The 23,662-nt window shown below is 43.7% G+C and overlaps 1 protein-coding gene across 2 annotated transcripts; it reads right to left on the bottom strand.

The window, feature by feature from the left end:
- dlg2 (discs, large homolog 2 (Drosophila)) lies at positions 1 to 23,080 on the bottom strand. Of its 2 annotated transcripts, none has more exons than XM_070555672.1 (12): positions 22,800 to 23,080; positions 17,025 to 17,127; positions 16,793 to 16,907; positions 16,208 to 16,384; positions 15,925 to 16,054; positions 13,371 to 13,410; positions 12,415 to 12,465; positions 11,632 to 11,733; positions 11,314 to 11,486; positions 11,060 to 11,169; positions 10,506 to 10,597; positions 1 to 475 (listed from the first exon to the last, which is right to left on the bottom strand). In XM_070555672.1, exons 1-12 carry the CDS (start codon positions 23,010 to 23,012, stop codon positions 366 to 368), a joined length of 1,416 nt encoding a protein of 471 aa, XP_070411773.1. In that variant the 5' UTR covers positions 23,013 to 23,080; the 3' UTR covers positions 1 to 365. The 2 variants fall into 2 exon arrangements, with proteins under 2 accessions (XP_070411773.1, XP_015816151.1); XM_015960665.3 differs by having other exon boundaries at positions 15,925 to 16,000.
- Positions 23,081 to 23,662: the final 582 nt, after the last annotated feature.

Here is a 23,662-nt window from a genome sequence, read left to right as displayed (position 1 = left end):
AATTTTCTAAGAAATTTTTATTAAATAGACACACTTTGCTGAATGAACAAGTACAGAAGTATTTAAATGCAAAGGGAGAAACGGCAGACCTCACAGTTACAGAACAAACATATGTGCTGAGGACACAGAAACAATGGAGACACAGACACCCATTCACACATACATTTAAAAAAAAATGAACAAATTTACATTAAATATATAATAATATTTGGACGTAAAAATGTCAGCAGTTTCTATCAATGAACATAGTGGAAAAACAATGGAATAATATATGATTTAATACAGAAAACACAAATGATTTTGTTATCCAGTGTAAATAAAGACTTAGCAAACAGACAGTCCAGGCCCTTATCTAGGGTGATGAATCAATATAACTTTTCCTTTGATGGGATCCAGATGGAAGGTCCAGAATGTTCCTCAATGACCTCTTTGCATTGGTTGTAAATATCTCCGAAGGTGTCTCCCTGAACCAAAGCTGAAAAGCAAATGGAACATGTAGTCAGAACATGCCATTCAGCCTCAGGCTGAGTAACATATTACATATGTAGGTGGAATACCCACCATTCCTATCAGGGTGAATAGAGAAGTCATTAGACACTAGTTTACCCACATGTATTCATCTATGCCCGTCTTGTTCTGAACCTGCGTGGTGTTTGGACCATTGCGCTCGCCATGGATTGTTCACGATGGACACCATGTTCAAGCACAAAGGTGCGTGCTCTTGGCACCTTAGGCCACAGCTCGATGATTGACTTGGTTGTTATTTCATCTGATCTGCAGCTGCATGTTTTAGACACTGGTGAGCAGGGACAGACTTGGTTCTGAAAACTGTGTCACTGATGCTTGTGTAGACCCAGAACCCGGGTTTGCTGCGATGCTGTCTACTGCTCTGTCTGATATCACCTGTAGATTTTCTCCTGACTCTGGTTCCTGCCCAGAACTTTCTGCCTTACACTCTTCCATTATTGAAAATAAACTGGCAACAGATTGAGACAGACTTCTTACAAGTCTACCATTCCACACCTCATTCTATGACAGAGGTCTCTTTTCAGACAGACATTCTGGAACATTTGCGGACAATTCAATCCGGTTTTTAACCGGAACTGTGTTTTCAGACACACCACTTTTGTACCGGAACTTGTCCTTTCGGCTACGTTCACACAGCAGGGAAAAGTTCCAGATGTCTGACGGCGGCAGGGGGTGGGGTGGGTTGGGGGGGGGGGGGGGATCGGACAGATTTAAGCCACGACAAAACAAGCCCAGTCACTCGTCACCTCAGGCAAATACCAAACCCAAGCCATGGTATTGTTTTAACTGTGGAGAAGATGGCCACATTTCTTCCACCTGCAACAACAGAGTCTTGTTGAACAGAAAAAGAAACAATTACGGAAAAAACAGCAAGAATGGGATGCCAAAACGACTTCATCTTTAAACTAGAAGGAGCTTCTGCGGTGGGACACACAGGAGCTGCGTGCACCAACAGTCCCAGAAACCACAACACATTTTCAGTGCTGCCAAAAGGGCTTGTGGGGACCAAAAGCACAGGACAAATTCAAATCAATGGCAACCATTTCAACTGCCTTCTGGATTCTGGGTCTCAGGTTACTACCATCCCTTATTCCTTCTATAATACTTATCTTTCAGACCATCCAATCAAACCACTAAATGATTTGTTGGAAGTAGAAGGAGCTAATGGACAAGCCGTACCTTACCTGGGATATATCGAGATTACCATGGCATTCCCAGCCGATTTTCTTGGTTCATCCATTAATGTTGATACACTTGCTCTTGTCGTGCCTGACGTCCAGCAATCACACCCAACGATACTTGTTGGTACCAACACTCTGGATGTTGCTTACAGCAAACATTGTGATACCCGCTCTGACCAGTCATTCCTGCCAACTGGTTACATTGCAGTTTATAAAATCCTCCAGTGTCGCCATGTCCAGAAGTATGCTCCTGTAATCTTGAAGTCAGACCAACCACATACCATTACTGCCGGGCAAACCACAGTCCTTACGGGATGCCTGGTCACAAGGCTATTCCACGGTGAGAAAGCAGTTATTCTGGAACACCCCACCTCCACTTCTCTGCCTGGTGGTATTCTAGTAAAAACCTGCCTTGTGGACTTACCTCAACTTCGGCCATGTTCTCTGCCTGTTGTAGTGAGCAATGAGTCGGACCATGACATCCACATTCCAGCTCGAGCCATCATTGCAGAAATCAGCACCTTTCAGGAAGTCATTCCCAAAGAGAAACACATCGACTATTCAGACCAGTCCACCGAGTCGTTACCCCCATCTCAACCACAATACAACTTTGGTGATTCCCCTTTACCTCCAGACTGGAAAGAACGCATTGTTCAAAAGCTCAACAGTATTCCTGAAGTATTTGCCAAAGATGGTCTGGATTTCGGCAGGACCGACAAAGTCAAACACCAAATCAAATTGTCCGATCAAACCCCTTTCAAGCAAAGACCACGACCAATTCACCCTCAGGATCTCGATGCTGTAAGGAAGCACCTGCAAGAACTTCTTGATTCCGGAGTTATCAGAGAATCAGACTCTCCATTTGCCTCTCCAATTGTGGTTGCGCGAAAAAAGAATGGCAGTGTACGTCTTTGTATTGACTACCGCAAACTCAATCTGCAAACAATCAAAGATGCCTATGCTCTGCCCAAGCTGGAAGACACCTTCTCGGCACTTGCAGGGTCCAGGTGGTTCACGGTGCTGGACCTCAAGTCGGGATATTACCAAATTGAAATGGAGGAGAAAGATAAAGCAAAGACTGCCTTTGTCTGCCCTTTAGGATTCTGGGAGTTTAATCGGATGCCGCAGGGGATCACCAATGCACCAAGCACATTCCAGCGGCTGATGGAGAAATGCATGGGAGAATTAAATCTAAGAGAAGTCCTGGTTTTCATTGACGATCTCATTGTTTTTGCACCAACTCTTGAGGAACATGAAACTCGTCTGATGAAAGTTCTTACCAGATTCAAGGATTTTGGCTTGAAGCTTTCACTTGAGAAATGCATGTTCTTCCAGACATCTGTGAAATATCTGGGCCATGTAGTGTCCCAGGCTGGTGTTGAGACTGATCCTGACAAGATTTCTACACTCACTTCTTGGCCAGTGCCGAAAAACTTGAAGGAATTAAGATCTTTCCTTGGTTTTGCTGGGTACTACAGACGTTTTGTCCAGGGATATTCAGCAACTGTCAAGCCGTTGCATGATCTCACTGCTGGCTATCCACCTTCCCAGAGGAAACTGAGACGAACTGTACAGTCAGAGAATTACCTCAACCCCAAAGAGCCGTTTGGAGGACGATGGACGCAGACGTGTCAACAATCTTTTGAGTCCATAATTGCCAAACTTACTTCCGCCCCAGTTCTGGCATTTGCTGATCCCAGAAAACCATATACACTCCACACTGACGCCAGTGCCACAGGTCTTGGTGCGGTGCTGTATCAAGAGCAGGATGGGAAGAACCGAGTGGTAGCATATGCCAGCAGAGGTCTTTCCCGGAGTGAGTCAAAATATCCCGCCCACAAATTGGAGTTTCTTGCTTTGAAATGGGCGGTGACTGAAAAATTTCACGACTATCTTTATGGTGCTCAGTTCACAGTGGTGACGGATAGCAACCCATTAACATACCTCTTATCATCAGCAAAACTTGACGCTACCGGTTATAGATGGCTTTCAGCTTTGTCCACTTTCACCTTCAAATTAATCTACAGAGCAGGAAAGCAGAACTCTGATGCTGATGGTTTGTCTCGCCGACCTCATGGTGAACTGTCTGATGATCCTCTGTCACAGAAAGAACGTGAGCGAATCTGGAGATTTGCATGGCAACATCTAAATGAACCAGAGCATGTTTCTATTGACCAGCCTACCATCAAAGCAGTTTGTGATCGTCACCTGGTATACAGTTCAAGCACTGATCCTGATCTTGCTCTGGTGTTATCCATGTCTGTCAATGTCAACAGTCTGCCTGACAGTTTCACGGATGACACCCAGTTCGCCTCCATGGTACTTCCCCAACTCTCAACAGCTGACTTTGCAGCCAAACAACGCCTTGACCCTGTCATTCGGCATGTCATAGCTCAGGTTGAGCGAGGAGAGTCACCACCGCCATTGCTGAGGGACGAACTTCCTGATCTACCTCTATTACTGCGAGAAGTAGATAAACTGGAGCTCCATAACACCCTTCTCGTCAGAAAGAGACAAGTGGGAAGTGACTCCACATACCAGCTAGTGCTACCTGAAGAATATCGACCGGTTGTATTACACCACCTTCATGATCAAATGGGTCACATGGGAATTGACAGAACGCTGGACTTGGTCCGTTCCCGGTTTTATTGGCCTAAGATGACTAGTGATGTGGTCAGTAAAATAAGACACTGTGAAAGATGCGTGAGACGCAAATCTCCGTCTGAACGATCTGCACCTCTGGTAAATATCAAAACCTCTCATCCCATGGAACTGGTGTGTATGGATTTTCTTGCAGTGGAACCAGATCGTGGAGTCAAAGACATACTCTTCATAAGTGACCATTTCACGAAATATGCCGTTGCTGTGCCAACATCAAACCAGTAAGCCAGAACTGTTGCCAAATGTTTATGGGACAACTTTTTTGTGCATTATGGTATCCCAGAACGTTTGCACAGTGACCAGGGCCCTGACTTTGAATCCAGAATCATCCGAGAGCTTTGTGAGATGGCTGGGATCCACAAAGTAAGGACTACTCCATACCACCCAAGAAGCAATCCTGTTGAACGGTTTAACTGAACATTACTGGATATGCTAGGAACGCTGACAGCTCAACAGAAATCTCATTGGAAATATTTCGTAAAACCTCTGGTGCATGCCTATAATTGCACCAAAAATCACGTTACAGGTTTCTCACCGTATGAGCTTATGTTTGGCCGCCAACCTCGCTTACCGGTGGACTTAGCCTTTGGACTACCACTTGTCAGAGAAGGAGCAACATCCCACACACAATATGTGGAAAAACTAAAGTCCCACCTGGAAGAAAGTTACAAGCTGGCCATCGAAAACTCAGAAAAGGTGATGAAACGGAATAAAACCAGATTTGATAAAAACATCACTGCATCACAGCTGAATGTTGGAGACAGAGTTCTTGTGAGGAATGTGCGGGTAAGAGGCAAACACAAGCTTGCAGACAAATGGGAGTCATCTGTGTACATTGTAGTGAAGAAAGCCGGCACTCTTCCTGTGTATACAGTTCGACCCGAAGGCCAAGACAAGCCCCTGAGAACTTTACATCGAGATCTCCAACTGCCCTGTGGGTATTTGCCACCTTCTGAAAAGGAAATGCTTAATAAGCGGAAGAGAGACATGCCTGTCTTGCCTGTGTCTCCTGTGCATGCTGATGATGATGACCCTGACGAGGAAGAACTCATCTCATACCTACCTGTTCCTTTCTCTGCTGAACCTGTCACTTTCACATCAACCATTGACCTATCCAATACTCCGCCACCTGTTCCAGTTACCAGCCAGACGGATGTCCCTGTAGCATTGGCTACAGAGGAAGAGATCACTAGTCTCTCAGAGGGACTTCTACCTGTACCTGTTGAAGAGGAACAAGTTATTGATAACGAATCTTTGGGGGCTGGCTTTGAGCCGGTTGCTCTTGCAGACACCTCTCACGATGACGGATGTCTATCTTTTGATCCGGTTGCACAAGAAGCATCCAGCCTTGCCTTGTCACAAGACTCACCAACTGAACGGACTCCCTGAGTCCTGAGGCAGAACCACCCTTGAGGCACTCGACCCGCGCCAGGAATCCTCCTGATCGGCTGCAGTACGTCAAGCCTGGTAAGCCTCTGTTGAAGAGCATTCAGACCCTTTTACATGGGTTAAGTTCTGTCTTTTCCTTCGCTCTTCAAGACGATGAAGACGTGGGGGTGGTGCCTTCACACCTCAGCCAGCCGGTGATTCGCTGCCAGCCTAGTCCATGTACAAGGACGTCCATGGGATTAGGGGGGGAGAGTGTAACAACAATAACTTCTGACCCCATTTCCGCCAATCCTTTTATTGTGGCGGGAACGAACCCTGTATAAGTTCCGGGTAAATCAGCTGCCTCTTCCCTGTTTACCTGGCTGCTGTTTTCCCTGTGGTTGGCGTACTTGTCAGATATTGACAGATTTTACACGGCATACTAGCTGACAGCGTGCAATAACCCGGCCGATTCATTCATTTATACACCACCTCACAATCAACTCAACGGTGAGTTTTTTGTTTGTTTTGTTTGGTCATAAATAATGAAAGTACGGAGCCGCGGTCACGCATTCTAGAATGCTGGTAAGCTAATGCTAGGCTAGTAACAGTAACTAAACCTTCTAGTTGTAGTCATCAAACCTTGTTGTTTTTGTTTATTCCACTTTGGCCGAACGTTAAATTAACGTATCAAGAGTTGAACGAGTGATTTGATTTTGGTAGTTTTGGTAGTTTGGTCCGTTTTGGTTACATTTCTGATTAAATGCCAAAACGGCCAATGCGACTTTTGCATTGAGTAAACCCCGGTTAGATAATTGAACTTGTTGCGCAACACCTGAGATTATGTGAGAAGAATATGTTTGATTAACTTATTAGCTTTATTGCTGATGTACTTTGATGGGACCCATGATGATGTTATTTTGTAATGGTATTTTGAATGATAGTCATTATAAGAGATGATATGATTTGTTTGGTTATTGGTTCATTGATTGTTGTATAACATATGGCATCAATTATTTAATTATTATTTAATCTATTATTTAATTTATTTGTCATAGTAGTAGAACACTGTTTTATTTTGTTCTGTGAATGATCAATTATGTTTTTGACCTTGTTTAGGTCAGGTTTTTTTTTCCCCGTGATCAGCCCTGATCAGCGCGGGATGGCGAGCCACCCGACCACCGCTGTGTTGCGGTAGGATTTGCAAACCTTTGGACTAAAAATGGTTAACACATGACCTATCCCAGGCCCATGCACCTAAGTTGAATTCATACTGGACTAAACCTCATCCCACCTCCTTTTGGGATTTAATAAGCTGTTTTGTATTGTCACCATATTTTTTTTGTCTGTGTTGTATGTGGTTATAGTTTTTGTATATCTGTCTATATATGCATAATATATATATATTTTGAGCTCTATTTTGGGTTCCTGTGTTTTATTCACACACTCAGGCTCCACAGTCGAAACTACTTCTGATAGCTCACTGTCTGTGAAGTTGCAGTCAGGACACCTGGTCCTTTAACGTGTTACATTATGTTAAGAAGAAGAAAATATCATTTCTATAGCGCCTCTCAAGATAAAAATCACGAGGCGCTTAAGCATAATTCTGCGCACACGAAGACGCATAAGAGACCTGGATGATGAAGCTCAATGGTTAAAGGAATCACTGAAGCGGTGTGAAGCGCTCCGTCGCGCGTCTAGTCGGTACCGTAGGAGGCGAGCTGCCGTGGTTCGCTGCATGCTACAGCAGCGGGCTATATAGGTGCGCACAGCGTCCCCCGGTCCCCTCCTCCTCCCCCTCCCTCTTGTCCGGAACTTTACCTCACTAGCATGGACGTATTTTTCACTTTAGAAGTGGGGGGGACATGGAGTGGGGAGGGGTGTGTGTGAATCTTTACAGTATGCTCTAATGGGAAACAGGCTTCAACACAAACGGTTGTTTTCTGCTTGGTCCTAGAGCTCAACTAGTGTCAATTTAATATAGCGTAATATTGTTTTTGGATGGTAAAAAGTGCAGTGGTCAAACCTTGACTTTGGAAAAAGTGGGGTGGACATGCCCCCCCCCAAAAATTACGTCCATGTTCACTAGTCTGAAGCAGCCACCCTGTCCGTAACAAGTACGGACCTGTTACTAGGGGCTTTGTCCGGATAAATTCCGGAACACGTTATCCGGATGTTTGTATTCAGACAGAAAGGTCTTACGGACAGATTCCGGAACATTTCCGTTTTTCATGGCCTGTCTGAAGGGGGCTTACTGACTGAAAAATGCAGACTTGCTTGTGTGCTCTACCTCCTGTTGCTATTACTGATCTGTCTAGCAACGTTCCTGCTAATCAGAACAAGATGAAGATGAAGATAGAAAAGAGACGCGGTGTGCGTGTTCCTCATGAGAGGGAGAGTGTTTGTGTTAGCAAACTAACGCAAGGTAAGAAAGCTCACCAACGATCCTCTGAACCATTACACATCAGAGAAACGGTTAGCTCAAGGAACTTATCCGTTACAAGACAGTCCTCACACCTGACTCGTTCTAACATTCCTGCAAAGACAAGTGTTTCTGACTTATTACATGTGAAATCACCTGCTGTGACTTAATCACTCTTGTTGTGATTACAGATGTTCTAGCTTGTTTGAGACGACCTCTAAGCTGGCAATTTATCACACACCAATCAGAAATGTTGATGGATAGATAAAAGGGCCAAAGTTAGCTCATTCAGGTTTGAAACAATGGATCCAAAGAGATGCGAAGGAAGAGGTGAAGGAGGTCTAGGACACCAGAGTGGAGGAGGTAGAGGAGGTGCAAGATGAGTTGGTAGAGGAGGAATAGGAAGAGGAGGAGGAGGAGAAGGAGGTCCAGGACATCAGGGAGGAGGGGGTAGGGGGAACATAAAGAGCAAGGAGACAAGTGGTCTCGGATGAAATTCGAGCCACTTTAGTTGACCGTGTCCTTGTCCATGGTATGACCATGAGGAAGGCGGAGCAACGAGTCTAGCCCAATGTGAGTCGCTTCACTGTTGCCTCCATCATCAGAATAATTAAGTTCCCAGTGGAAAAAGTAACTGCTTCCAGTTGTCTACGTAACAACAGCCATGTTCGAGATGAGCCAGTTCTGTGCAGATTAGATCACAGGCGATCGGTGCGCAGTGCACGCCGGTCAGATTTGTGTCCGACTTGCTCTGACATCGTAGGCAACGATAACCTCATGAGATAAAGGTGACTGCAGATTTTGGAGCAAGGCGCTGCAGTTGCTCTCCACTGGCTGCAAAACCTAGAGCATGACGGGAAACGCCTGGCTCTCACCTGACCAAAGATCTGATTGGTTCACATTCTGATCCAAACATCCAGTGGTAGAATGTGAAACATTAGTTGGTCACATGTATTATTATAAATGTTAATGTGACATCTTCAGCCATCGTCACCCATAAGCTACATGCAGGGAAATCTGTCCAACTTAAATGCCAACTTTTAGCCACTCCTCTGCTGAGTCAAACTGCTCTTATTTTCCAGGCGAGGTGCTGCTCATCTCGAACAAGGCCGCTGTCCCAGTGGAGCAACAGGGTCCAGAGATTCTGGGGAACCAACCAAAAGCTGGAGGATTTACAAAAGTGCAGAAGAAGAGGTGAAATTTCAGTTGTCGGTAAAGAAATAGAACAGGGGTAGGTAGGAGTCGGTTTCACAAACAGATTTGTTTTCATGCACTCTGTAAGAAGTCTTTGACATGGAAAAGGTCTCACAGATCCTTTCTAGGTAGATGATAACCACATCCTGAAGGATTCATCAGAGGGTCACACCATGACTGAGCTTCCAGAGCAGTGTGATTGTAGGAGCCCAGTAAAGTGTGACTTATTAGCTGCCTGCAGTGGGAACCACAGACATCATACACGTAGACACCCCATGGATGGGGCTGCCTATTGGAGCTGGCATAGCAGCGAGCCGCCAACTTGGAAAAGGCCCCATTTGCCCCGAGTGCATTTACTTCCACTGAGGAAGGTGCTTACCCAACTAAAAAACACACTTTATTGTGCTTTTTCACAACATCAGACACATGGTGTGGCATGATAATTAAAATATAAATATAATTAAACAATATAAAATAAATTACCATGTAAAATCCCAACAGATAGGCTAGAAAAGTCAACAGTAATTCCACGTGATCTGTTTCAATGGTACATCAGTTATTGCAACTGTAGGCTGCGCCAAAAAAGGTGTAGTTTGATGGGAAAACTAGGAAGTAACACTCCAGTTTGGACTGTAGAACCAATTAAATGTGTGTAAATGTTTGGCGCCTTGGGGCTCGAAGTACTTTGCCCGCTTTGAGTTCAGAGCTCAGTTGGAAACAGTTTAGCTTGTGGGCGAAACTCCTTGACTCCTCCACAGCAGGACATTTCCGGGGTCAAACTCACAGGTTTAGCTAGACAGGCCTTACAAGTTGTACCTCTCAGTAAACTGTGTCCAACAACAAAGGATTTATTACCAAAGACCAAAAATTTGGGGGCGACGGTGGCACAGGGGTTACGTGCTCGTCCCTGCAATCATTAGGTCGCAGGCTCAAGCCTCGCTCAGTCTGTCACCGTTGTGTCTCATGTGCTAAATAAATATCCAGGAGGACATCCTGGTGTGAGGAGATGGTTACAACACAAAAACTTTTAAACTTCTTACAGAACCCGTTGGTAGGTGTGTAATTTTATAAATAAATTAACGTTTGTGCAGGATATATTCTTGGGAAGGCAGACAGACAGGCAGACAGACAGACCTTAATTATTCTCTTACCGGTGAAGAATTCACCAAACTCCTGCTCCAGTTTTGTTGCCCTCTCCAAACTCTTTTTTGCCTGTTCCTCTGTCAGCTTTTTATTCATATTTCTGCACAGAAAGAAGCATCACACAAGTCCATTGATTCATTTTTATGTGAGCACTGTACTGTTCAGGATCAAAAGGGTGGGGCCTATCTAAGCTGATGCAGGGTAAGAGGCAGTCTACACCCTGGAAGTGTCAGACAAACATGGTTATTTGGTTGTAAATGACAGTCAGACTTCCTGCTGAAGATCCAACCAGACCCAGGAGAGAGCACACCGCCATACCACTAACCGGATATAGTCCAGCACACCTGCCACATGCTCTGTCACCAACTCAGTATCATCAAACTGTGTGAGTGCATGTGCGCTGCAATTTACTCTAAAAGGAGGATGATTATGTTCCACACTGATAGGGCCTTTATCCCTGTGGTGTCCTGAGAGGACTCGGCTGATTAAATCTATACCACAAATGCACATTAACATGTAGGCTGGACATCTGCTATAGTGGTTGAGGGTCACAAATACTTACAGAAGTGAATCAACAGACTTTGGTTTAATCAAGATGGCGATTGGATAGAGTTGTGCGACTTGTAGCCTTTGGATGGCGTGACCGGACACATCCAGGATGCAGTGTTTGCCCTGGAACGATGTTTGCATTTAGAGAAGAACCATAATAACTGACACTAGCTGGTCAAAAACAGCAACACAAGACTCCACTTGTTTATATCGATGCTTCTTAAGGTGAACGAATCTACAGTTTGATGCGGTGATCAATAATCTCACCCTCTCGGCCACATGCCTTACAGACTGGACACTGGTTCCATACAGATTATCGTTGTACTGCCCCGCTTCAATGAACCTGTGCTGCTGGATGTCTGCCTCCATCTGCTGTCTGAACATCACAAAGTGGTAGTCCTGCCCATCAACCTCGTAGCTCCTCATTGGCCGTGTTGTGTCTTGTGGTGTAAACAAAACAACAAATTCTTAGTTGAAGACTGAATAGACCATTATTTACTAGACCTATTCATTAAGCACACCTTCTTCCACAAACACACTAATATCTCAAATACCACTTGAACTATGAAGGACTGTTCTACTTACGTGGAACACAAGAGCCAAACTTGTGTGGGAACCCCGCCATGAGATCCCCGTTGATTCTGTCTTTCATTGGTCCAAGAATTATGACAGGTCTGGCATAGTTAACTGGGAGGAAGGGGGGTGGGGGGTGGGGGGGTGGGGTGGGGGTTAGTCATTGAATCCCACCATAAAGTTCTTAATTTGCGGCTTTAGTTATGTATGACGTCACAGTGGTGGCCGGTCTGCCTCCTCAATAAGGCCGTGATAAAACCGTACAGAACAGTACGTTTTGTGATGTGCTTTTATTCTGACGTCTACAGGCCATTCCATAAATGTGGACCACAATTTAGGCTCTGATAGGAACCATCACCTCGAGTACGAAAGCGAATAAAAATCTCCATGCTCTGGGGGGCTAACAAAGCTAACATTGTAATGGCAATAGTGTCTAAGGATGGTTCTAGAACAGATCAGCAGAACCAACAACGACACTTGAGAGTTATCATGATGCCAGAATGGCAAAGCCAGTATCTGGTCGCTTGAAGCAGTTTCTTACAGTGTTTAGAGAACACTTCGCTCTGAGTACCAGATCCTGGTTCATCTAGCTGTAGCTGTCTGTTGGCTGCAGGAGGCAGTCATAACATCAATGGCTGATTTGGCTTCTGTATAACTCAGAAAACCTTTAAAATAACGAGTTTTGTTTCTAATGCTGACAAACCCTGTTTCAGTCCCTAAAACATCAAAAACATGAGTGCTCATAACTCCAGGAGTTATTGTCTGAGCAGGTTCCACTTGTGTGTTTTTCCTTACTTTCATGCCACAACACAGGCTCGTATGAGATCACTGCTTCGTCTTGAATTCCTGGCGAAGAAAAAAAATCATCAGAGCGAATTTTCACATCAAATTTATAGTCTTAGTCTTCAGTCCATTTGTCTGATATTCATGAAATTATCAGCAGGCAACAGGACAGCAGAATAACATTTATTTTATTTACTTCAAACAAACAAAAGAAAATTCAGATCACGGTTATTTAATTGTCACAGAGGCTGGCAGGGATCAGGGTCGAAATAAAGCTGTGAGAATCCCACAGTTGGGTTGAGGAGCACCAGTCAGGGTTAAAGGTCACCCCTGGGCCCGGTCATTAACTCTGGCTGTTTCTCAATGTCAAGGCAGCTGGCCTCACAAGGCGATGCCGAAGACACTCTGGTCCACTAAACACCGTGGGCTGGTTTTACACTGGACTGCACTTTATGGTTTTGTGATATTAAACAATTTCATCTTCTGATTTTATAGCTCCTATTATGTTTTACTGTATCAGTAGCTCATCTAACTGCATCTGATGCAGAACAAGCATTAATCATTATTTTCTGCAGCATTCCCTTTTTTCCCATTATTCTTCACACCTGCTTGTTAGAGATAATCTGTTGGGTGACTAATGAATTCTGTGAGGAACAAATGTGTAAAATGCTCCTTTTTATGTGGACATGCATAAAAAATCTTCTTCAACAGCAACCACAGTAAGCCATAAATGATTGTATTGTTTGGTAAGCATCATTTGGCATTTTGGATGTAGCCTACATACGGTCTTGTGGTCTTTGACTGTTTTGTGTGAGTGTGGAGGATGCCCTGTTGGAAGACACATCTCTAATTGTTTTGCTGTCAGACAAATAAACTTCCTTTTTAAACCAGAAAGCTGTTTTAACTTGATTGTAAAAGTGAACTTTCACAGTCACCACTAGATCCAGGCTATGAGACGGTCTGCTTACTGGATGTTCGTGTCCCATACTCCTCATCTCCCAGGACATCCTGTAGGCGGTTCGAAGAGAGTCAAATATAAAAGGAGACAGAAACAAAATAAGTCTACTAGTCTGCCCCTGTACAAACAGCACACAGCCAGCAGGGGGAGCTAACACGACATAACTGTTGGGCTGGGACCTGGAAGACTGAGGGAAAACTGGGTCGGAATATTTCTACATATGGGAAAAAAAAGACTCATGACTGGGATTATTCCCAGCTGACTGGTTTACATGTAAATTTTCACCTTTAGATATCCTCCTAGCCAGGGCCAGATTAACACTTTGTTGTACCCTGGGCAACAATATTAAAGGGCCCCATCATCACGACCCAAGGATCACCATAATATGGTCACATACAGAATATTTTACTGTAATATGCAGTAAATATACTCAATACTTGAATGCCTGACATCACGTAACCCGCTCAGGGTAACCTTTGACCCACCTCGTGTGGACTGACCAATGAGGAGAGGGTCTTAACTTGAGGCCCTCTCTTCATTGGTCAGTCTGCATGAGACCGACTCTCAACTGACGTTCAGTCGTAGGCAGCGAAGCGTCTCTGTGCAGCGCAAAAGCCCGGGTGGACAGTTTGTTTAATATAGGGTGATCATATTTCCATTTCCAAACAAGAGGACAGGGGATCTGTGCCTATGACGTCACACTATGGCAACGCCACACAAACCACGTTGGGATCCATTTTTTTTGTATGAACTAAATTAATTTCAGATTCTGCCAATAAAAGGGCTCTAAAACAATTCATATGTAAATAATTTGCATATTTATTGCAAAATCTCATTTTTCTGCTTTAGTGCTGCAACAAGATTGTGTTAATAATAAATTATTATACCTTTTGTTTTACTACAGCATCGGTACGCTTACTGTGCACAGATTATTAAGGATGCTTGTTTCAGATGTGAGATTAGACGATAGGATCAATGATAAAATAAGTTGTCACACACTCCATGGAAACTTTCAGAGAATCCACAAATAGTGGCTTTCAAATGGTTTTGCTACTTTTAGCAAGTTTATAAAAGAAGCAGATGAGACAGCATGTCTGATAATTTAGTTTTTCATCTGATAATATTAGAACATGTCAGTAATGTCTGAGGAGCTTTTATAAACACTGTATAACTAACACTACTGGAGAGGGTATGGATTACACAGATGCTTCTGGGGAGCCCACTTATTGGGGGGGGGGGGGGGGTCATTTTGCCTTGGCCCCTGAAATGCCTTGAAACGGCCCTGGGCGTGTGACTGAGTTTTGAAGGTGATCTGAATTGTATCAGATGTATAAATATTACATGTGTATTACTTATTGTTTTATACAGGTAGAAACACGTAGTGGAGATAAATCTACCGACATTTTACTTTTCAACACTTAGTTTTGTTTTCTTGTTTTTAACTATTTTCCTGTCTTGTCTGTCTCTCATCATCCTGCATCTCATCTAAACTCTCCAGAAAAACTGCTGCCTGGATTCTTACTTTTTCACCTCATCAGTTACTTTTGAGCAGATCAAAGGGATCTCCTGACCGCAAAGCGGAGAGCGTGTTTCGATGCTGCGTCAGTGAGGTGAAATCACCGCAGCACAGGTGATGAGCTCCGCAGTAGCAGAGCGCTTCAGGCACAAATAAGACAGAAAGTAGAGAACATACGTGGACATGAACGATCATGTGTTAATTATAGTTTTTTGGTTGCGCCACTTTGAGAATGGACCGTGTGCTGGACGCAGCTGCCTGGATCGCTGCTCAACAACGATCATCGCTATATGTGCTCTCCGCTCAGAAGAGGCCATAAATGATGTAATATAGGTAGAAAACGTTTTTTCCAGCTCCCCCATAATTCGATCCATGCTCCTGGATGAAAAACCGGATATTTTCATCAATACAAGAAACCCCCCGGACGCCCGGGCGGACAGAGAGTGAAAAGTGGACATGTCCGGGGAAAAGAGGACGTATGGTCACCCTAGTTTAACATAAAGCGGGAGATTACAGATAAAGTATTTTGCTCGTGCCCTTGCTGCCCTGGGCCCTTTAGAGTTTGTGGGCCCCTGGGCAATTGCTCAGTTGCCCATATGGTTAATCTGGCCTTGCTCCTAACCCGAGATGGAACATATCCACCTCCCATCACAGCTCCTTTCAAACCTGGGGGCCAGTTTTATCAAAAATAACCCAACATGAGCGGGTGTGGTCTGTGGGAGGAAACCAGAAAACCCACTCATCCTCACAGAGAACCTTCATTCAGCAGGGTGTGGCCAAAGCAGCCTGGGACATTAGCATGAGCATAAATAAATTAAATTAACATTCAAGTAAAATATCTGAAAATACATTCAAACACGTTCCACATCATTCAGAAAGAAATAAAAATGTTTTCACCTTTCCTCTTTATCAGGCCTTTGTACACTAACATTGTAGAATATACAACTACTTCATTATTATTTTAATTTGATTATTTAGGAGAAATTTTAATCATGTTTATTATGACTAGGTGAATTATTTGTTTGTTAGTTTTGGTCAGTGCACTCACCCCTGTAGAGTCAGAGGAGTCTGTTTTGGCGTTGAACTTCACGGTCTTCAGACGTGCACGCTCTTTCCTCTCCACCCTGCAGAGAGGCACATGGTCACCAACCAGGTGAGGCTGAGTTGGGTTTCTGTGTCTGTAATTCCCAAGTGTTGTAAACATGATTAAATCTCAACACAGAACCACATGTTTAGTTTCCACCAGTAAACCCAAGGTTTTATGTTTTTACTCATGATAAAAAAAGATTTCTCTGAAACGTGTTTGTGTGAATGTCCTCTGAAGTTCTCACCTCCTCTTGCTGGGGATGACCCCCAGATCCTCGCTGTCTCCGTGTGGGGTGACATGACGTGCTTGCCACCACTCATCATCAGAGGCATTGACGACATGGAGAACATCCCCAAACCTGAAGCTGAGCCCTTGGCTCGGAAGCCCGCTGTCCTTTGACTTGTCGTAGTCAAAAAGAGCCCTAAAGAGGTGATGATAACCATCGTTCCTGTTCTTTTATTAGATCAGAGATACAGAAGCTTTAGAAGGTCAGAGAAAGCATCTCGGGGGTTTCTAGAATTAGACGTACTCTCACGTTTCTGACACAGACCTGTTTTCTGTGCACACACACACACACACACACACGCACGCACGCACACACACACACACACACACACACACACACGCACGCACGCACACACACACACACACACACACACGCGCGCGCGCACACACACACACACGCGCGCGCACACACACACACACACACACACATCACCTCACTAATTAGGTCTGCTGCCTTACGCAAGCTCCATTAGAGCTCACTAATATAGTTTCTCTGAATTATATTTGAAAACCTAAACTTAGTAATGACTTTAAACAGACCAACCTGACATAAAGGGACCTCTTGTGATTTGTTTCCAGGGGACCTGATCCAGAGTTCCTGTTGTGGTTCATCAACTGCCCTCGCAGATCATTGATCTTGGCCTCAAAGTGCCCATACTCTGCAAGAAACACACACACACACACACACACACACACACACACACACACACACACACACACACACACACACAGTGTGGGGCTGTAGGAACCTAACTGGCGGGTTGCTATTGACTCACCTTCAGGTCTGTACTGAGCTACGATGGTGACCACCTGCCCGGCACCCTTCAGTGCTGCTGCTGCTTGTTCATGTGTGGCTCTTCGAAGGTCAGTACCATTAACCTGTAGGAGTAACAAGTCAGATCACACGATCATCACTTAAAGGTTGTGACAAAGACCTGGTGGCACCATGACACACATCTGTTGTCCTGAAGCTGTTTAACCTTGTTTAAGTTGTGTTTTGACATCCAGTTTTTAGAGGACAGGGTAGATTCAAATTAGGGTTGGGAACTTAGTGCGTTAATTAAAGGGGTTGTCAAGCCTGCCTCAGAGTCCTTCTCCACCCACACATCAGTTTTAAAAATTGCAACATTAGTAGGCTTTGCCTGGCGTACCAAGAGGGCGGAGCCGCGGCAGTGACAAAGACAGATGGGTAATGAGGCGAAGCTAGCTTTTTTCACTCTGAGCAGTCAGTAGAAGTGGAGGACGTTTCTCCGAACTCCTTACCCAGACACTCGAGAAGAAAGGGACCAAGTCTATTTGGAGGGGACAAGCGGACCTGAGCCTTATTGTTTTGAGCTTGTGAGTTGCCTGAAACTACCGGAGCTGACCCAACAGAACCAGCTCTAAATGGTAGGTAGCCATTAGCCATGGCATTAGATTAGCTGCAGCCTTCGGCCCCACGGACCTAGAGAGCTGTTATCCAGCAAGTTTCAGAGGTTTATCTGCTTCAACACACCTGATTTTAATCAGCAGCAAATTGCTGAGCTGCTGAACAGCTAATCTAACATGTTAAAGCAGAAAAATCACTGAAACGTGCTAAATAGCAGCTCTCACGGCCACCTACCCTGAGCTAAAGTTACTGTCTGCTGTAGAGAAAGTTATAAAAACACCCCATGAGGAAATTATGCTGTAATAACTTACTCATTTATGTTACACAATCACAACCATTCCGAAAAAAGTTGATTTTGGTGTGACTTGCTTTTTAAGATGAACAATTAGAAAAAAATAAAGTGTAGATATCATCATGTTGCACCTCTAAAAATCAGCTGAGCCTGGGCTACAAGATCATTTAAGCCTTTCTAACATGCTCCAAACACAAGAAAACGACAGCTAAATGAATCATGACAAATTGCTCTTCATGAAGAAAAGAAAGAAAGAAAAAAATAACTTTTTTACTGCTGTTTTCTAGTTGGTAGAAAGGAGGCCGGCAGTAACTTTATCCATATGAACACTGTTACAGCAGGAGGGGCGAACACACACGCAGCATTAATCTCTGAACAGAACTTCCCCTGAACTCTCCACTACACCTCTATATATGTTAGCAGTGCTCTGCTGTGGGGCTGAAACAAATGCTCAAGTGATTCGATTAAATTGATTATAAAAAATGTTCAATTTAAACTTTTTAAATTGACGTTTTAGTTTTTTTTTTTTTTTACTTTTTTTTACCACTTCTAGGTTAAAAATCTACTTCTGGTGTGGCCTTCTGGTTACCTGACACAAGAACGCTTGTTCTGCAGCCCCAGCAGATACTACAGTTAGCAGCACTAGCAACAGGGCAAATGCAAAAGGATGACGATCCAGGGAAAAAGCCAAAAGTTCCCAAAGTGTGGGAATATTTTAAACTCAAGCAGATGGACAAGACCACCAAATGAAGCACAAAACAAAAATAATGCACAGAGAACACAGAAGTGCTTCAAGCATCAGCTGCAGATCTAAGACATGGTGTTTAATCTATAGTTTACAGTTTTTTACAGACTATGTTTGCTAAACTGAGGATCAATTATCATTGTTTTGGCACAAAAAGCATTCAGTGACTACATCTCTCAAATTTCCTGATTTCTTTTCTCACTCAGACAAAACTGCCAAAAATCTTTGTACGCACATGACATTTTGCATGTGCTCACATACTGTTTTCAAAACAGTTAAACTTGTGTTAAAAACAATAACATAGTCATTGCACTGATCTGCCTGTCCAAGACAAAATCCCTATCCAGTACAACAACCAGGGAAGTCACGCTCAGTTTCAAGAATGGGGCAAGCTGAGCAAGGTCCACTGCACCCACCCTAGACAAAGTACTTGAACCAAAAACTACAATCTCTGTATTTTTATCACTAAAAAGAAGGAAGTTAGAGAACATGCATTGCCTAACCTCAACAAGACAATCTAAAAGAGGCTGCAAAGCATGATTGTGGTCCCTTTTAAAAGGCACGCATACCTGGGTACCATCTGCATAGCAGTGAAAATGACACCCATGCTTTTAAAAAATCGAACCAAGAGGTAGCAGATTCAAAGAAAACAAGAATGGCCCAACACAGAACCCTGGGGAATCCCGCAAGAGAATGAAGTAAAAACAAAACAAAACAATGAGACCCTGAAGGTTCAGTCAGTACGACACAAACCAATCCAGCGCAACCCCACAAACACCCACAAAAGGAGAGCATGATCCACAGTATTGAATGCAGCCAATAGGTCCAACAATACCAAAATAAAAAAAGTCTCTAGAATTCCCCAATAATAAAACCAGGTAGGGAAGTGTTACAGATGCTGGACTCCTGCTTCCTGAAAGGCCCAGCTCTGCCCCCTTTTGTGTTCAGGACCTAGGACAGGTCCTCAGTCAGGCTGGCTTTTCCCCCTCTGCCTGCCTTCACCACCTCAGCTGAAAGCCATCAGCTGATGAGAGCATAACCCTCCCACTGTCCTAATGGGTGTGACCCCGCAAGGAAAGTTGACCATTGAGCAGGGTTGATGGATTATCCCTTGGGTCCATGTGGCAGGGGTGAGGAGTGAGCACCACCTCACCCCTGCCACGTGGACCTCAAGGGATAAACCATCTATTTTGCTCAGTGATCAACTTTCCTCGCGGGGTCACCCATGAAGACAGTGGGAGGGTTAAAAGATAGCAGCTGTCAGTTCTCGTAGAGAGAACCACAGCTTCACACCCTGTCCTTCTCTCCTCTGTCCTTGGATCTCTATTAAACGGTTTCATGTAGGATTTAGAACTTTGGTAACTCGACTGTTAAGATAAGTAGTTCTTTTAGTTAAAATCCTTTTGTTCTAGCACCATTTTTGTTTTGTGATCCTTTTGTAAATATTTATTGTCTGCTCTTAAAGCGTGAATTTCCATTCCGTTTCCTCTTTAGAGCTCACTTTTCCTTTTATAATTAGAATAATATTTAGCCATCGAGATTTGTTATTTTTCCTCTGGTTTTATTTAGCTCCGTCATTTTTCGTTAATTATTGATAAAGTACCTTCATTGTTTCTTCCCTGAGGCCTTTTGCTTCAGGTGTTTTGATTACTTCTCGTCACCTTCATTTAGTTAAAGAGAGTGAATAGTTCCTTAGTTTCGTTTTCAATTCCGTCAAAGACTGAGAATTTGTGTTTACTCCTTTTGCTAATAAAATACATTTTTATTGGTACTCACCCCTTTCACTCAAGTTATTATGTTACCCCTCCTACCACAAGTGACTTCCATCTAGAGTTTGTAACAGGAAGGCACAGTAGCATCTGAATCTCCTGAAAAGGCTTAGGGGTTTGGATTACGGAGTCCTGTTCTTAAAGGGACTTTATGGAGTTTTGAATTTTTATGCTTGCGATTGCCCCCTCAGGCCAAAAGCGTAATGGCAGCTTCAATAGCAGGCTCGTGCACGAGGTGCGCATGCTGTACGTGCACACTCCTTAACAAAAATAACAGCTGAGACAGTCCCTTGTGTGTGTGTGTGTGTGTGTGTTTTGTGTGGCCCGGAGGACAGCGGACAAGAGAACGTGCAGCTAATTAATTAAATAATTTGGTTCTGTACCTTTCTCTTCAGCACAGCTGACAAAGGTTTAAGATGAGTCAGTCCTCCTGCATGCTCAGATCATTCCCTTCCCTTGCTTGAAAAATTGTTCCAAAATGAAAGTTGAACCCACATCTTTTTTATCTGTGAACTCAATGCCGTTCGGCGAGTCTCAAATAAAAATGTTGGCATCTTACTGTAAAAAAATATACCGTTAATGTAAAAAATAAACTAAATAAACTATGTTCACATCCAGAATGGAACCCAGGTCTTCCGCATGAGAGTCCGCCATCTTACTAGGTGAGCTAAATCACCAGTGATGTCCTTTGTATCTGTAACATTTATATCCTTGATGACAGCCGAAACAATGTTCAAAGAACAGTTCGGAGCAAAAATGGCTATTTTGTTGCTAATTTTCTGGAAATATCTAGAAGAAAGTTCTACAGAAATTAACTAAGGGTCCTCAGAAATGTAGCTAGGTTCATCACTAGGCGTTAGGAACAGCGACAAAGTCGCTGAGTTGGCACTGCCTCTCTCTCTGCTGCTAAAGCTACTGATAGCAAATGCTACGGGCGATGCCTGAGCGTGAACGCGCATGAAGCAGCCTGCTCGACCCGAGCAGCTCTCTTTTCCTGTGATTTTACAGAAAAACAGGCAATCACAGTAAAAATGCCAGGGCTCATTCTACAGGACCAGGGCATTGCAGGAGAATGTATGAAGAATAATTTATTATTTCTATACATGTTGTGGCTGTCAAACTTCCATAATGCCCCTTTCACCAGTCAGGAGAAAACTTAGCCACCACAGAACAGCTCCGTGCTCAAACACAAGGCTCTACTGCAGCTCCAAAAGGCTCCCACACACCTCCCCTCACCAAAGAACATCAACAATATCAAGCACCATGACTCAGACTCTGGATGGATGGATAGCAGGATGGATGGATAGGTGAATGGGTGGATGGATGAATAAATGTATGTATGTTTGTATGTATGAATGGATGGATTGATGTAGAAATATTTGGAAATATTATTTGACTCATTAGCTTCAGAGTGTCTTTGTTTACAGCAAGTTGTCCCCCGGATGGAGCTGTCCATGTCTCAGCTTTTCTAAACAGTTTTATATTCTTTTCTGCGGTTTAGAGGCCACCATTTCCATTGTTTTATTTTTACAGTTTGTTTTTATCCGTTTGGATCCTGCGTTTTAGGTCAAATAAAACAAGGCAATGCAGCTTGATTTGTAAAGCACATTTCAAACACAGAGGCAATTCAAAGTGATTTACTGAAGCAAGAACAGCAAACAGTAAATCAATCAAAGAAATGTAGATATTAATTTCAGATTCAACAAACAGACAAAAGGCAAAGTCAAAAGGTTAGCAGTTGCAGCAGAAAGTGCAGCATAACAAACATTTATTAAGGCTGATGAATACATGAAGGTTTTTATTATTTTTTAGTTTCTATGTTGGAGCACATTTGAGGTCATGCGGAAGCTGATTCTATGTGTGCAGCATATTAGCTACAAGCAGCTCCACCCTGTTGGGTTCTGAGCCGAGGTTCTACCAGCTGACTGTTTCCCAGAGATCCGAGCAAGCATTTTATTATCAGGTGTTTCTTTAAATTAACCATCAGCTTCTCTGAGTAAAGCTGAATGATAATTTAACCTTTACTTTGAGTCTTTTCATGTCTCAGACTGACTGATCAGCAGAGGGTGCCACTGATTCTGTGATTCTCATAAATGAACCATTTTCTAAAACAAGGCTAAAGTGCTTTAAGAGGCTTTGCGTGTGTAGAAAAAACCCAAGGCTGCATAGAATACAACAGCATGGGAATAAAAGCGGAATAACTGAGACAGAAAGGAGCTGTCAGAAGGCATCAAACACAAACCTAGTTAAACACAGAACATATGAGTCATTTCACATTGTCAGGTTTGTTAGAAGCTCCAGCTTTTAGAGTGAAGGTGAACGTTTTTACCTGAAGACTGTGTGAGTTTCAGAATCAGCATCACGCGTGTCTCTTACCGATATGATCTGATCGCCTTGCTGTAGTTCTCCGCTCAGGTCAGCAGGCCCTCCTGCTAGGATGAAGGAGATGAAGATACCCTCACCATCCTCGCCACCCACAATGTTGAAGCCCAGGCCTGTGGAGCCCTTGTGGAGCACCACTTTCCTGGGCTCCCTGTACAGACTGTTGAGATAAAACATCATTTCCGGGGTATCGGCGCCTCTCAGCATCTTCAGAGCTGCAGGTCCAACTCAGAAAGGTGCAGAAAAATCTCAAATCCTCTACAAACCGTTTCACAGGCAAATGAACTCCAAGTCTGCCACCGTTCACAGGGGGATGTGCTATACTTAGGATCAGCTGTCCCAAATTCTGTTCTGACTGAAAAAAAAACCTTCCTCACACGTTCTCCTCACACAGTCGTATTCATGTGCACACTTTTGTTTTAAAGGACAGCTTAAATAAACAAATTGTGTTCAGATGTTACTGTGAGTGCCTGCAGCATAGCGCCACCTGTCTGTGAAACTGCAGACTGTGCATCCATGTGTCAGATAATTCCGCTCCATTCATCCTCCCTGTCAACAAAACCTCCAGGTTTCCTCCAGACAGAGGCTCAGAAACAGAAACAATGAAAATCAGCCCAAAACACCTGCATCACTGGCATCATTTCAGGTTCAACCTGGATGTTATTCCTCTCAGTCAACCTTAGATTGTCAAAGCCGTTGAGCACGAGTTCCAAAAACAGAGAAGAGAAAATGAAAAAGATCTGTCTGGAAAACACGTTTACTGATGGGTTTTAACCATCTTGTAAACGTGTGCGTTTACAAGATGGTTGCTTTTAGCAAGATGTCGCCCATGAGTGGCTGTGCGTCTGCTAGGCTCC

The sequence above is a fragment of the Nothobranchius furzeri genome, chromosome 10 (genome assembly GCF_043380555.1).
Source record: "Nothobranchius furzeri strain GRZ-AD chromosome 10, NfurGRZ-RIMD1, whole genome shotgun sequence".
Taxonomy (NCBI): Eukaryota; Metazoa; Chordata; class Actinopteri; order Cyprinodontiformes; family Nothobranchiidae; genus Nothobranchius; species Nothobranchius furzeri.
The sequence above is the reverse complement of the archived record's forward strand: the minus strand, read 5'-3'. Positions and strand labels throughout refer to the sequence as shown.